This window comes from Mus caroli, chromosome 9, assembly GCF_900094665.2.
Source record: "Mus caroli chromosome 9, CAROLI_EIJ_v1.1, whole genome shotgun sequence".
NCBI lineage: Eukaryota > Metazoa > Chordata > Mammalia > Rodentia > Muridae > Mus > Mus caroli.
The window spans coordinates 91,905,227-91,917,652 of record NC_034578.1 but is presented as its reverse complement, the minus strand read 5'-3'; the positions used below and the strand labels follow the sequence as shown (position 1 = coordinate 91,917,652).

The window sequence follows — 12,426 nt, the reverse complement described above, 5'->3', positions numbered from 1 at the left end:
TTTTTGGTGTGTGTGTGGGCTGGCTTCAAGCCTCTGGTGACCCTTTTGCTTGTCTAGGATTACAAGTGTTACCACCACTCCTGACTGAGTCTAGTATTGAGATGTCCTTAGCAGTATATGTCCAGGGGTGGGGCACACAAAGATGAAGTCTTCGATTAGCTTGCCCACCTCCTCCCCTGGACAGGGTTTCATGTAGCCCAAGCTGGCCTTGACTCACTATGTAGCCGAGATTGACTTTTAAGACCTAACCTTTCTGTCTCTGTTTCCCAAATACTAGGATAAGAGCCACAGAACATGCCCTCCATGACTGCCAACTGAAAACCCAGGTTCTGTCAGTGTAAAGCACAGAGCACAGCAGCAGGTGCAGATCAAGGGAAACAGTCCCTTGAAAACTCTTGTGAGGATTTGGTAAACGGGATGCGTGTAACACATGCCTTTGNTTTAAGTCTGAGACATCTTAGGTATTCTGAAGACTAAAAAAGCATCCTGTGGCCTCTGACATCTCCAATCTCCAGGTCTTGCTACGTTCCCAAGGACAGACATGGTAGTGGTACAGGAGGTAGCTCCTGTTGCATTCTGGTCACTTTGCTCTGACAGTCTGAGATGTGTTCCAGAACTCATGCCAACACAAAACCCTTTATAACCTGCCAGGACCTTGGCGCCCTTGAACACTCTGGGCTCGCACTACAGTTTCCTTCGGACAGAATGTGTTTCCTCTTGAAGAAACCTAAGCCATATCTGTACATTCATACTTATCAGTGTTAATGGCCTCAATCACNTAAGCCAGCCAAAACTTTTTATGTTCAGCTCATAATGGTCAAGTCTCAGAAAGGCATCATGAGATAAAGCCTGTCCTTCCCCCACAGGACTGAAAAGAATATCGTTTTGGACTGAACTTGGTACAGGGCTCACAGAAACCAGATACAACAGCTGCGACTTCAGCTGGTGTTAGAATTGATTCTCCAGCCACTCTCTGCTCCCTTTCAAGGCCTTAATGTATTGGTAAGTTGAGTTTGGCATGGCAGTGGATGTCCCATGCTCCCCTACATGGAGAAGCAGAAATCACAGACATACTGCAGTATTTTCATGGCATCTTTGGCTTTAAGATCATGTATGATATCCCACGCTAGCACAGATGCAGTCAACTGGAGTGTTCAAGGTTTTAACAAAAATACTGAATATTGAGTTAGGTTGAAATGCAATTTACCCAGGAATAAGTCTGATANGGTCATTTTGATAATTAAAATATGGAAAAGATAACATGTATAAGAGAACAGAGATGGCCATATTCTTGAAATAAAGACAAGAGTAATGACATCTGGTTCATTTTACAAATTGCACATGGGTAAAATCATACAGTACTGCAGACAACTATAGACAAACAATTTGGTCAAAGGAATTTGTTTCTTTGTTTCATTGTAAATTAAAAAGCTGTATGAAATGCATAGCTCCGATTAAAACTATAAAAACAGTTTCCTTCTCAGTAAAACTCCAAATTTAGAATGCTGGCAAAAGGCAGTGCTGGCGAAGTCTGTAATGCACATGGAGATAGATGCTATTCTATTTTGGCTTCCAGAAGTAGCCCTAGTAACTCCTATGCACCAATGCATTGACAAATGGTCATTTCAGTTTACTGTAAATTTTTCTACATGTCACCTAGGTACGTAAAAGTTAGCGCTTGCTCCGTTCTAGAAGCTAAGGCAGCAGATGCATGAGGGGACCGGCTACCCCTGGACTAGCTCAGCAGTCCACCCGGCTCCTCAGGCGACAAGGATTGCAATCTGCACCCTCTGACTCCCACTGTGACTTCCAAGTTCACTTTTGCCTACCAAAGCCAGCGGGCTAGAGAGAAGCCATCACCATGCAGAGTCCTTGCAGCCGCCTGCCNTCTAAATGCTCCCACTGGGGGTCTTTAAACCCTACCTCCCTGAAAACAAATGACCTTCGTCACTGCCGCTCTCCACGTCCTCAGAAAGCACNCTTTGTTGGTCATGTCCTGCTGCTCTGCTGCTCGGTTTCATCCACGCTATGGGAACTTTCAGTCAGTTCAATCATCTCAGCCTTCATGTGATTTGCTTATTGTGTTTCTCTAGTTTTCACTAAACACAAATGCAAACAAAGGCAAAGACTGAAGCAATCATTTCAAAACACAAGAGCTCACACTAAAGACACACATGAGCATCAAATATTAAAACATGAGTTCTCTCCTGTCTTTATTCTGGGGAGGAGGGATCCTCCTCTTCATCTTCCTCATCTTCATCGTTGAATGAACAGGGGGTCTCGCCGCGGGACTCCGAGAAGTGAGAGGCTGCACTGCTGGACTGGTGACTGTTTGGGGCAGGGAGCTGCCCAGTTGCTAAGGCCACTTCAGCATCCAAGCACAACCCTTGGTTTACACTAGCAAGTAAGTTAAGAACACACAGGCTCGTTAATTCAGGGGAGACAGCTCTTTTCTTTCTGCACAACATAGGAATAAGAACTAAGGAGGTGCTGCTGGCAAGGTCTGCTTGTTCTCAACCCGAGCCACCTGTTGCAGCAGCAACACAGCAGCGTCAAGTGTCTCTCTGTGGCTTGCTTTTCTCACCTTGAAAAAAAAATACATACCTTGATTGGGGTACAGTGGCACCGGTGGTCGGGTCTAAATTTGAAACTGATTGGGTAGAGTTCAAAAGTAGTCCCTGATTTAACCAAGAAGGTCCTGTGGAGATATCTGCAAGACCAAACAAACAAACAAACACTATAGCAAACTCTTGTGACTGTTCTGCTGTGGTCTAAAGTAAACTGGGTTTTATGTCTTGGTGACAGCTGGACAATTATCCTGCCCCGTGAAGAAATTAGTGTTCTTCATTGGTTATTTGNGAGGCAGGGTAGGCACAATAAAATTCTGAACAAGAATGAGGGAAAAAAACTATAGAAAGGCAGACTCCAGAGAGAGAGAATTCAAAGTAACACCTTGACTACTCCCCTTTCCTTCAATGCTTTTTTTTTTTCCCAAGACATTTTCTGAAATCATGTGTGAAGCCCTGAGTTTCGGGTGAATGGATGAGAAAGTAGGTACCCATGGAAGAGGTGTTGGATTCCCCTGGATATGGGGATTGTGATCTGTCCAATAGGATCTGGACTGGAAGGACAGTGTATACTCTTAACTACTTGGTCGTCTCTCTAGCTTTCTTCATGTGAGACCTGGTAAGGTAGCTTACAGGATATANTGGTAAGAATGTGAACTGTCTTGGACATCTGATGTCCTCATCNTGAAGCCCCACGACTGTGATGTTAATAGTCAGGATTGCGTAATGACATAAAAAATCAGAACTATCTTTAAAAAGAATGCACATCTTCTGGGTCAGGCAGATGTTCACCCCCGGCACCCCTTCCCTTGCCTCTCACTCTGAGTGCATGTATGGTGTGTGTGTGTGCGCGCACAAGTAGGTAAGTTCCTGAGACAGGGTCGCTCACTGAGACTTAGGGCTTGCTAATTAATAATTAGGCTAGGCCAGTAGACCAGCCAGCCCCAAGGGTCCTGCCGTCTGTCTCCCCAGCACTGGATATTCGTATACATCATCAGATCTTACCACCTGAACCAGCTTCCCTCCCTGGGGTTCTGTTCTTAAGCGTATGCTGATGAACTCAATACCACTGCTCATCAATGGTCTATGCTTTTTCCTGACTACTTCCCTGCTTTATCATTCAAAACAGTCCTTAGTTTTTAAAAGGTCATGCTTTCAATGAGGGATTTTTTAAAAATAACGCCATCATTTTTTAATTTTATTTTTATTTTATTGTATGTGTACGAGTATTTTGTCTGCATGTGTATCTGTATAACAGTTTCATTTCTGCTACCCATGGAGGCCAAAAGAAGGCATTAGATTCCCTGGAACTCAAGTTAGAGGTGGTAGTGAGCCACTAAGTGGGTGCTGGGAACTGAACCTGGGTTTTCTAGAAGAGCACTGCAACTGCATGCTCTTAACAACTGAGCCCTCTCTCCAGGTCTGCACTCATAGTTTTAAAGGTGAGACAGACATTACAGGAAACCACGAGAGAGTATGACCTGGCCATCTCCTTTTTCCTAACAACAGATCAATTCTTACTATACTGTTACTTGAGTGGTTCTCCCTATACAGAATATTAGCTCAGAGAAAACTGGACCTGAATGTCTAGGGACCTCAGAATTACTGAATGAATGTATATAGTCTCTCTCTCTCTCTCTCTCTCTCTCTCAAAAAGATTTACTTATTATATGTAAGTATACTGTAGCTGTCTTCAGACACCCCAGAAGAGAGCATCAGATCTCATTATATCTCATTACGTATGGTTGTGAGCCACCAGGTGGTTGCTGGGATTTAAGCTCAGGACCTTTGCCTATAGTCTCTTTTAACAGTGGCCTTTAATAAATAGTAAAACCTTTAGAAACACAGCCATAAAAAAGATCTCACATTGCAGGGCATGGTGGCACACACCTTTAATCTCAGTACTTCAGAGGCAGAGGCAAGCACATCTCTGAGTTTGAGGTCAGCCTAATTTACATACAGAGTTAGTTCCAGGACGGGGCTACACAGAGAAACCCTGTCTCAAAAACCAAAAAATAAAATAAAAATAAAAAGATTCTCATAAGGCAAAATCTAATGTATACCCAGAAAATATACTTTGCTTAAATAAGCTTTTATTGTACTTTTAAACTTACACTCATATATTATATTACTTTCATTTCTGTGCATGTGTGTGGCTGAAGTTCGAGGGTAACTTTAAGTGGCTGGTTCTTTCCTTCATAGATGTAGGTACTGGGGGTCAAACTCAGATCATCAGGTCTGATGCAATCACAAACCCACCAAACTATCTTGCCAGCCCTTGAGCTGTAGGTGTGTGTGTGTGTGTGTGTGTATCTGTGTGTATATCTGTGTGTCTATGTAAGTGTGGGCATGTGTGTCTCTGTGTGTCTGTCTGTGTCTGTGTGAGTGTGGGTATGTCAAGCCATACCGAAGCGTGCTTGTGGAAGTTAGTGGGCTCTGGGAGTTGGTTCCGGCCTTCAAGCTTGTTGAAGCAGGGTCTCCGGGTTCNTGCTGCTGCACTGCATTCTCCAGGCTAGTGGCTCTGAGAGCTTTTGGCCAGTTCTGCTTCTACCTCCTCATCTCCCTGGAGGAGTTCTGAGAGAGAAGAGGCATACCACCCCTACGGCTTTTTATGTGGGTTCTGTGGATGAAACTCAGGTCAGGCTGTGCAGCCAGTGTCCATACCCACTGGGCCACGCCCCAGCCTCTGTATTACACTACTCTTGTAATACAGAAACTGTTTTACTGTGCAGAAACCAATGGAGCTATGTGTGTCAGGTTAGGACCCTGTCTGGTCAGCTGATAGACCGTTCCCACACAGCAATGAGGAACTGAATGAATGGCTACATGAAGTTTACACCAGCCTTGTGAGCCTTTTTCTCCACAGGCTGAGGCAGCTGTGAAAAAAAAAAAAAAAAAAGACTCCAATTCTAAGAAGGATAGCAGATTATGAATACATTTAAGAAGAACAAGTCTGAACAAGATGTTGAAATTAATAGTGAATTATTCCTGTGCTGAATTGGAATTAGTACACAGACCTGTGCAAACTTTCTGCTGGGTTACAGCTATTCCGTTGTGAACATTACAGATTATCTTTCCTTTCTACAATGGATTTGGAAAGCCTACATTTCTTTCCCATTATTCTGGGTTGTGCCTGGTGGTTCTCACACTCCTGTCCACGGGTCATTCCCTCCCTCCCTTTCCATACTAAAGGAATGTGTGTCCCTTTGAACTGACAAGAGAATCTGCAGTCCAGTCTGCAGATGAGGTCATGAGGAGATCAAACCACAGAGCCTACTAATCGCCGCGAGCCTTCGCCAGTGAAAATAACGTTCTGGTAGTTTGTTGAGTAAGTCTTTTTCATTCAGACACTGCTAGGCTTCCAGTCCAGTGAGGCTATAATGAAAACAGCAAGATCTGTGCCTGGGAGCAAAGGGAGCAGGGACCAGTGCAGATGGTACGTGGTACTAACTTAACACATGAAATACAACATAAATCTTAGCCAATAAACTCAGTGAGCAAACAGACAAACTACCTTTTTGCTTACATTTGATTTATAGACCTTTTTTTTTTTTTGGTTTTTTAAGACAGGGTTTCTCTGTATAGCCCTGGCTGTCCTGGAATTCACTTTGTAGACCAGGCTGGCCTCAAACTCAGAAATCCGCCTGCCTCTGCCTCCCAAGTGCGATTTTATAGACCTTACCTAATATTAGAGCTCTGCTGAAGAGATATACAGCGATGTGCACCTTGGTCTCAGCTACTCTGAAAGCCTAGGCAACAGGGTCACAAGAGTTCAACTCCAGCCTGGACAACAGTCAAAACCTTCTGGGGGAGTTACCATCCCTGACCTCAAGCTGTAGTACTGAGCAATAGTGATAAAAACTGCATGGTATTGGTACAGGGACAGGTAGGTAGATCAATGGGACAGAACTGAAGACCCAGAAATGAACCCACACACTTATAGCCACTTGATCTTTGACAGAGGAGCTAAAACCATCTAATGGAAAAAAGACAGCATTTTCAACAAATGGTTCTGGTTCAACTGGAGGTCAGCGTGTAGAAGAATGCAAATTGACTCATTCTTATCTCTTTGTACAAAGCTCAAGTCCAAGTGGATCAAGGATCTCCACATAAACTATACACTGAAACTTACAGAAGAGAGAAAGTAGGACAGAGCCTTGATCACATGGGCACAGGGGAAATTTTCCTAAACAGAACACCAATGGCTTATTCTCTAAGTTTAAGAATTGACAGGACCTCATAAAATTGCAAAGCTTCTGTAAGGCAAAGGACACTGTCAATAGGACAAAATGGCAACCAACAGATTGGGAAAAGATCTTTACCAACCCTACATCATTTTTTTTTCCTAAGATTTATTTATTTATTATATGTAAGTACACTGTAGCTGTCCTCAGACACTCCAAAAGAGGGCGCCAGATCTCGTTACGGATGGTTGTGAGCCACCATGTGGTTGCTGGGATTTGAACTCTGGACCTTCAGAAGAGCTGCTTGTGGACGTTGTACATCGTGGTGCGGAGCCTAGTGCGCACCACGATGTACAACGTCCACAAGCAGTAAGTATACTGTAGCTGTCCTCAGACACTCCAAAAGAGGGCGCCAGATCTCGTTACGGATGGTTGTGAGCCACCATGTGGTTGCTGGGATTTGAACTCTGGACCTTCAGAAGAGCAATCAGGTGCTCTTACCCACTGAGCCATCTCACCAGCCCCAACCCTACATCCTACAGAGGTCTAATATCCAATATATACAAAGAACTCAAAAAGTTAGACTTCAGAGAATCAAACAACCCTATTGAAAGATGGGGTAATCAAAGAGCGAATCAAAGAGTTCTCAACGAGGAATACTGAATGGCTGAGAAGCACCTAAAGAGATGTTCAACATCCTTAGTTATCAGGGAAATGTGAATCAAAANGACTCTGAGATCCCATCTCACTCTAGTCAGAATGGCTAAAATCAAAAACTCAGGTGACAATAGATGCTGGCATGGATGTGGAGAAAGAAGAACACTCCTCCATTGTTGGTGGGATTGCAAGCTGGTACAACCACTGTGGAAATCAGTCTGGAGGTTCCTCAGAAAATTGGACATAGTATTATCTGAGGACCTAACAATACCACTCCTAGGCATATACCCAGAAGATGCTCCAACATATAACAAGGATACATGCTCCACTATGTTNATAGCAGCCTTATTTATAATATCCAGAAGCTGGAAAGAACTCAGATGACCTTCAACAGAGAAATGGATACAGAAAATGTGGTTCATTTACACAATGGAGTACTAGTCAGCTATTAAAAACAATGACTTCATGAAATTTTTAGGCAAATGGATGGAACTAGAAGATATCATCCTGAGTGAGGTAACCCAATCTCAAAAGAACACACATGGTATGCACTCACTGATAAGTGGATACTAGCCTAAAAGCTTGGAATACCCAAGATACAATTCATAGACCACAGGAAGCTCAAGAAGAAGGAAGACCAAAGTGTGGATGCTTCAGTCCTTCTTAGAAGGGGGAACAAAATAACCACGGGAGGAGATACAGAGATAAAGTGTGGAGCAGAGACTGAAGGAAAGGCCATCCAGAGACTGCCTCACCTGGGAATCTATCCCATATACAGTCACCAAACCCAGATACTATTATGGATGTCAACAAGTGTTTGCTGACAGGAGCCTGATATAGCTGTCCCCTGGGAGGCTCTGCCAGAGCCTGACAAATACAAAGGCAGATGCTCACAGCCAACATTGGACCAAGCACGGGTTCCCGATGGAGAGGTTAGAGAAAGGTCTGAAGGAGCTGAAGGGGTTTACAGTCCCATAGAAGGAACAACAATATCAACAAACAAGACCCTCCTGAGCTCCCAGGAATGAAATCACCAACCAAAGAGTTGGAGGGACCCACAGCCCCAGTTGCATATGTAGAAGAGGATGGCCTTGTCAGACATCAATGAGAAGAGAGGCCCTTGATCCTGTGAAGGCTTGATGCCCCAGTGTAGGGGAATGCCAGGCTGGGGAAGGGACAGTGGGTGGGGGGAAGGGGGAGTGAGTTGTGGAAAACCCTCATAGGAGCAGGGGGAGGGGGGATGGGATAGGGGGTTTTCAGAGGTGAAACCAGGAAAGGGGATAACACTCAAAATGTAAATAAAGAAAATATCTAAGAAAAAAAAAAAAAGAACAGCAACAACAACCAAAACATGTGATGTGAAATTTTAGATGAAATGTTCAAGTTCCTTTGCAAAATAAATGTTAGAATTAGGAAAATCGGCCCTGAATTATTAGAGAAAGTAAATAAAAATCACCATGATTTACCACTTCATGTCCAGAATGTGAAACTATAAGGACAAACAGGGCTGGAAGGAACTTGGTGGTAGATTGTATCTTTATCATGCAGAGCCATGCAGTCAATCACTAGTACCAAATTGGGGTGGGGAGGATGTTTAAAAAAAAACAAAAACCAGAAGCCTCATCATTGCTTAGGAGGATTGTACAATAGTATAGTCATTGTAATAACCATTTGGCACTTAAAAAAAAAATCCAAGTTTTACTCCAACAAAGCTAAAAATATGTTTATAAAACAAAACGTTTATAAAAATTTTTTAAAGTTATTTATTATATATAGGTACACTATAGCTGACTTCAGACACACCAGAAGAGGGCGTCAGATCTTATTACAGGTGGTTGTGAGCCACCATGTGGTTGCTGGGATATGAACTCAGGACCTTTGGTAAGAGCAGTCAGTGCTCTTACCGGCTGAGCCATCTCATCAGCCCATAAAAATGTTTAAAAGTAGTATCATTCAAAATAACCCAAAATCCTATGTGTACCAACTGATGAATGGATGAAACTGTGGTACATTTATAAAGTGAAAGGAATTGGTACAAATTGAGAAATTTCAAATCTGAAATGTTCCAAAATCTGAAAATTTCTAAGCACTGACATAATGCCAAAAGTGTAAAATTCAATACCCGAGCTCATGTGACAGGCCACAGTCAAAGCATAGGTTATATTAAACTAGCCTGGGTACCTTGGATACAGCTGTATATAACGATACATAAACCTTATGTTTAGATGTGGGTTCCATTTTTCAAGTAACAAACTTAACTATAAAAAGTACTAAAGAATGCCCCCTGGTGAAGCCAGTACTGAGTCTCTAAATTGCTGCATTCTGTGTGAAGATTTAACAAGTGAGTGAGAGGTTCAGTCAGGGATCTGTTAGTATGGCTAGCATACCTGTAATATAGCCTTCTAAAGCTTTTGGAACCAGGGATTTTGCGATTTTCAGATCCTCCAGAGAGCATTTGCCTGACTCCAGACCAAAGGACATTCCCATCCGCTTCAGTACCTCTATGTCGTCATGGATCTCAAAGGTGTTATCAAAATTAAAAAGGTATTCAAATCTGCGAAACAGAGCAGGTACAAGGGGTGAGTGAGGTCAAGGTGCCAGACAGTGAGTTGCCCTAGATCACATGCACACACACACACACACACACACACACACACACACACACACACACCAACCACCCCTAAACACATCATCAGTTTGTCTTTAAGAAATAAAGGAGGTATGAGGGTTTTGGTGCTACAGAGAAACTCTGAAAGATTTTATATCCTGTGCTTTGTTTAATTTACTTTTTGTGGTGCAAGGAAGCAACCCAAGGCCTTATGATTGCTCGACCTTCTGAACTATACCCCAGCCTTTTCTGCACTTAAATAATGGAACAAGAGCCTAAGCTCAGCCGCCATAAAGAGCACTTAGAACAGCAGCAGGGCACACGGCCATTCTCAAGCAAAGNCCTCATAACCTTTCCAGGTCAGCTGGCCACACAAGTCCACTAGAGCCCGGGTAATGTTACACGAGGGGAGAGAGAAACTCTGTCCTAGAGACAGTACTCTCCAAAGTTGTCTACAGCTTTGCTATAGAGAAAAGCCTTTCTAACTTGGTATGTATCTCTAACAGATTGGTTGATTAGCCTTGAGGAACCATTTTGGATGCTTAATTCATTTTCCTGAGTCACAGGCTAGACACAGCATACTTCTGTCAAGCATAAAGACCTTTCTTTTAAGATGGGTTGTACCACACTGCACTTGAACTCCTGGACTCAAGAGATCCTTCTAGATAGTTGGGACTTGAGGCCCTTGTGCTAAACATACTTGAATTAAATGGAAGACATTTTTAACAAACCAAACCCAGTTAAATCCTGTCTTGAGGAGCTAAAGAATAAATCTTAAGTCAGTGTCACAGGGCTGAGCAGAGTGGATTGTGCTTGAAATACCATCACTTGGAAGCCTAAGGCAGGATATTCTTGTGAGTTTATAGCCACCTTAGGTTTCATGAGTTTTAGTGCAGCCTAGGCTACAGAGTGAGAATCTGTCACAAGCAAATAAAAATTACCACATAAAAAGTACATAGCACCAATCAGAACTTCCTTGAAAGGTAGTCAGTTCTGATGTCTAGCTATACAGAACAACAATCAAGAAGCAAAGATAGGGACAGCAAGAAATAGCTGAAACTTGATCCCCAGGACATACTCTGTGGAAGGACAGAACTAACTGACTTCCAGTTCAGGCCTCAAGTAGTGAGTTTTACCTTGTTATGGAATTCTCTAGTAAAATCATGTGAAGTTGAGCCTTCATCTTACTACATCTTACACCAAGAAAAATCTATAACTTGAAGCAAAATGCTAAGTGTGTGAGTCTGAATAAAATACATTACCAAGCTTAAAGTTCATCTGAAGTGGGTACCTCGCCAAAGGGATGATTTCAGGCATCCCTTACATACAATGCAGATGGCTTTGTAAACTTAATTTCACTGTGGGAAAGCCTCCTGGCTAATTAAGGGTAAGATTGCTTCACAAAGCAATTGACAGACAAGATTAGTGACCTACCTCAAACAACAAGCGTGTACAAGCTGTTCATGAATGGATGCCAGGCAAGGCNTGAGTCAGCGACCACCCAAGGCACAGAACCAAAATAGATTCTAGCCTCGGTGAGCAGTGCCCATAATCTGCNAAGGTCAATGGTTCCCAATTTTCCTGACACTCTTTATTTTTTAATTTTTATTATTTAAATTGTTTTTGAGACAAGTCTCTTACGCAGTTCTCCTGGTTGATCAATGCTGACCAANTCATTCCAATCCTGTGCTCAACCTCCTGAGGTTATGTGCTACACGCTCAGCTGCTGAAGCCCTTCAACCTAAGAAGGTAATTTCATATTCTCTCCTAAAAGAAGAGACTAACTTTAGAAAGTAATTGCTGTGATGTGTTTACAGTGTGACATTTATAGGTCACTTCCAAAGATGTTAACCGTTTTGAAGACTTTGGTGTTAGGATGTTAGTTAGCAGTCCTTCCTGACATAGGTTTCTGTAGTTGGTGGCTGTGAATAATAATCTTGACACCTAACATTTTACTGGGCTAGATATTGTGTGAATTTATCTCTAGCTTTTATAAATTATAAAGTAAATAACTGATTTTAATTTTTTAGTTCTTGAATCCATTCTATTTATTTATTTATTTAATGCATNTATGTAGCTATCTTCAGACACACCAGAAGAGGGCATCAGATCCCATTACTGATGGTTGTGAGCCACCATGTGGTTGCTGGGAATAGAACTGAGGACCTCTGGAAGAGCAGCCAGTGCTCTTAACCACTGAGCCATCTCTCTAGCCCAGTGTTGAATTCCTAAACACTATTTTAGTGTACATGTACCATGGAACACACGCAGAGGTCAATGAACAACTTTTTAGAGTTGGTTGTCTCCTCCTACAATGTGGGTTTTGAGATTAGACTCAGGACATTAGGCTTGGCAGCAAACACCTTTTTCTATTGAGTTATCTTGCTGGCCCTAACTTTTTTTTTTTTTT

At 42.6% G+C, this 12,426-nt stretch overlaps 1 protein-coding gene across 8 annotated transcripts in view; it reads right to left on the bottom strand.

Moving 5' to 3' along the window:
- Positions 1–1,266: 1,266 nt before the first annotated feature.
- Tfdp2 (transcription factor Dp-2) overlaps positions 1,267–12,426 on the bottom strand; it is an 83,225-nt gene continuing 72,065 nt past the window's right edge. For 4 of the 8 annotated variants that reach the window (XM_029481300.1, XM_021171518.2, XM_029481297.1 and 1 more), the window contains 3 exons: positions 9,796–9,962; positions 2,605–2,710; positions 2,189–2,397 (listed from right to left, as the gene is read on the bottom strand). In XM_029481300.1, the coding sequence (XP_029337160.1) occupies positions 2,214–2,397; positions 2,605–2,710; positions 9,796–9,962 (457 nt within the window). In that variant the 3' untranslated portion in view covers positions 2,189–2,213. Of the gene's footprint in view, positions 2,398–2,604; positions 2,711–9,795; positions 9,963–12,426 lie in introns of all 8 variants that reach the window. The other 4 variants (XM_029481298.1, XM_029481301.1, XM_029481295.1 and 1 more) reach the window with 2 other exon arrangements.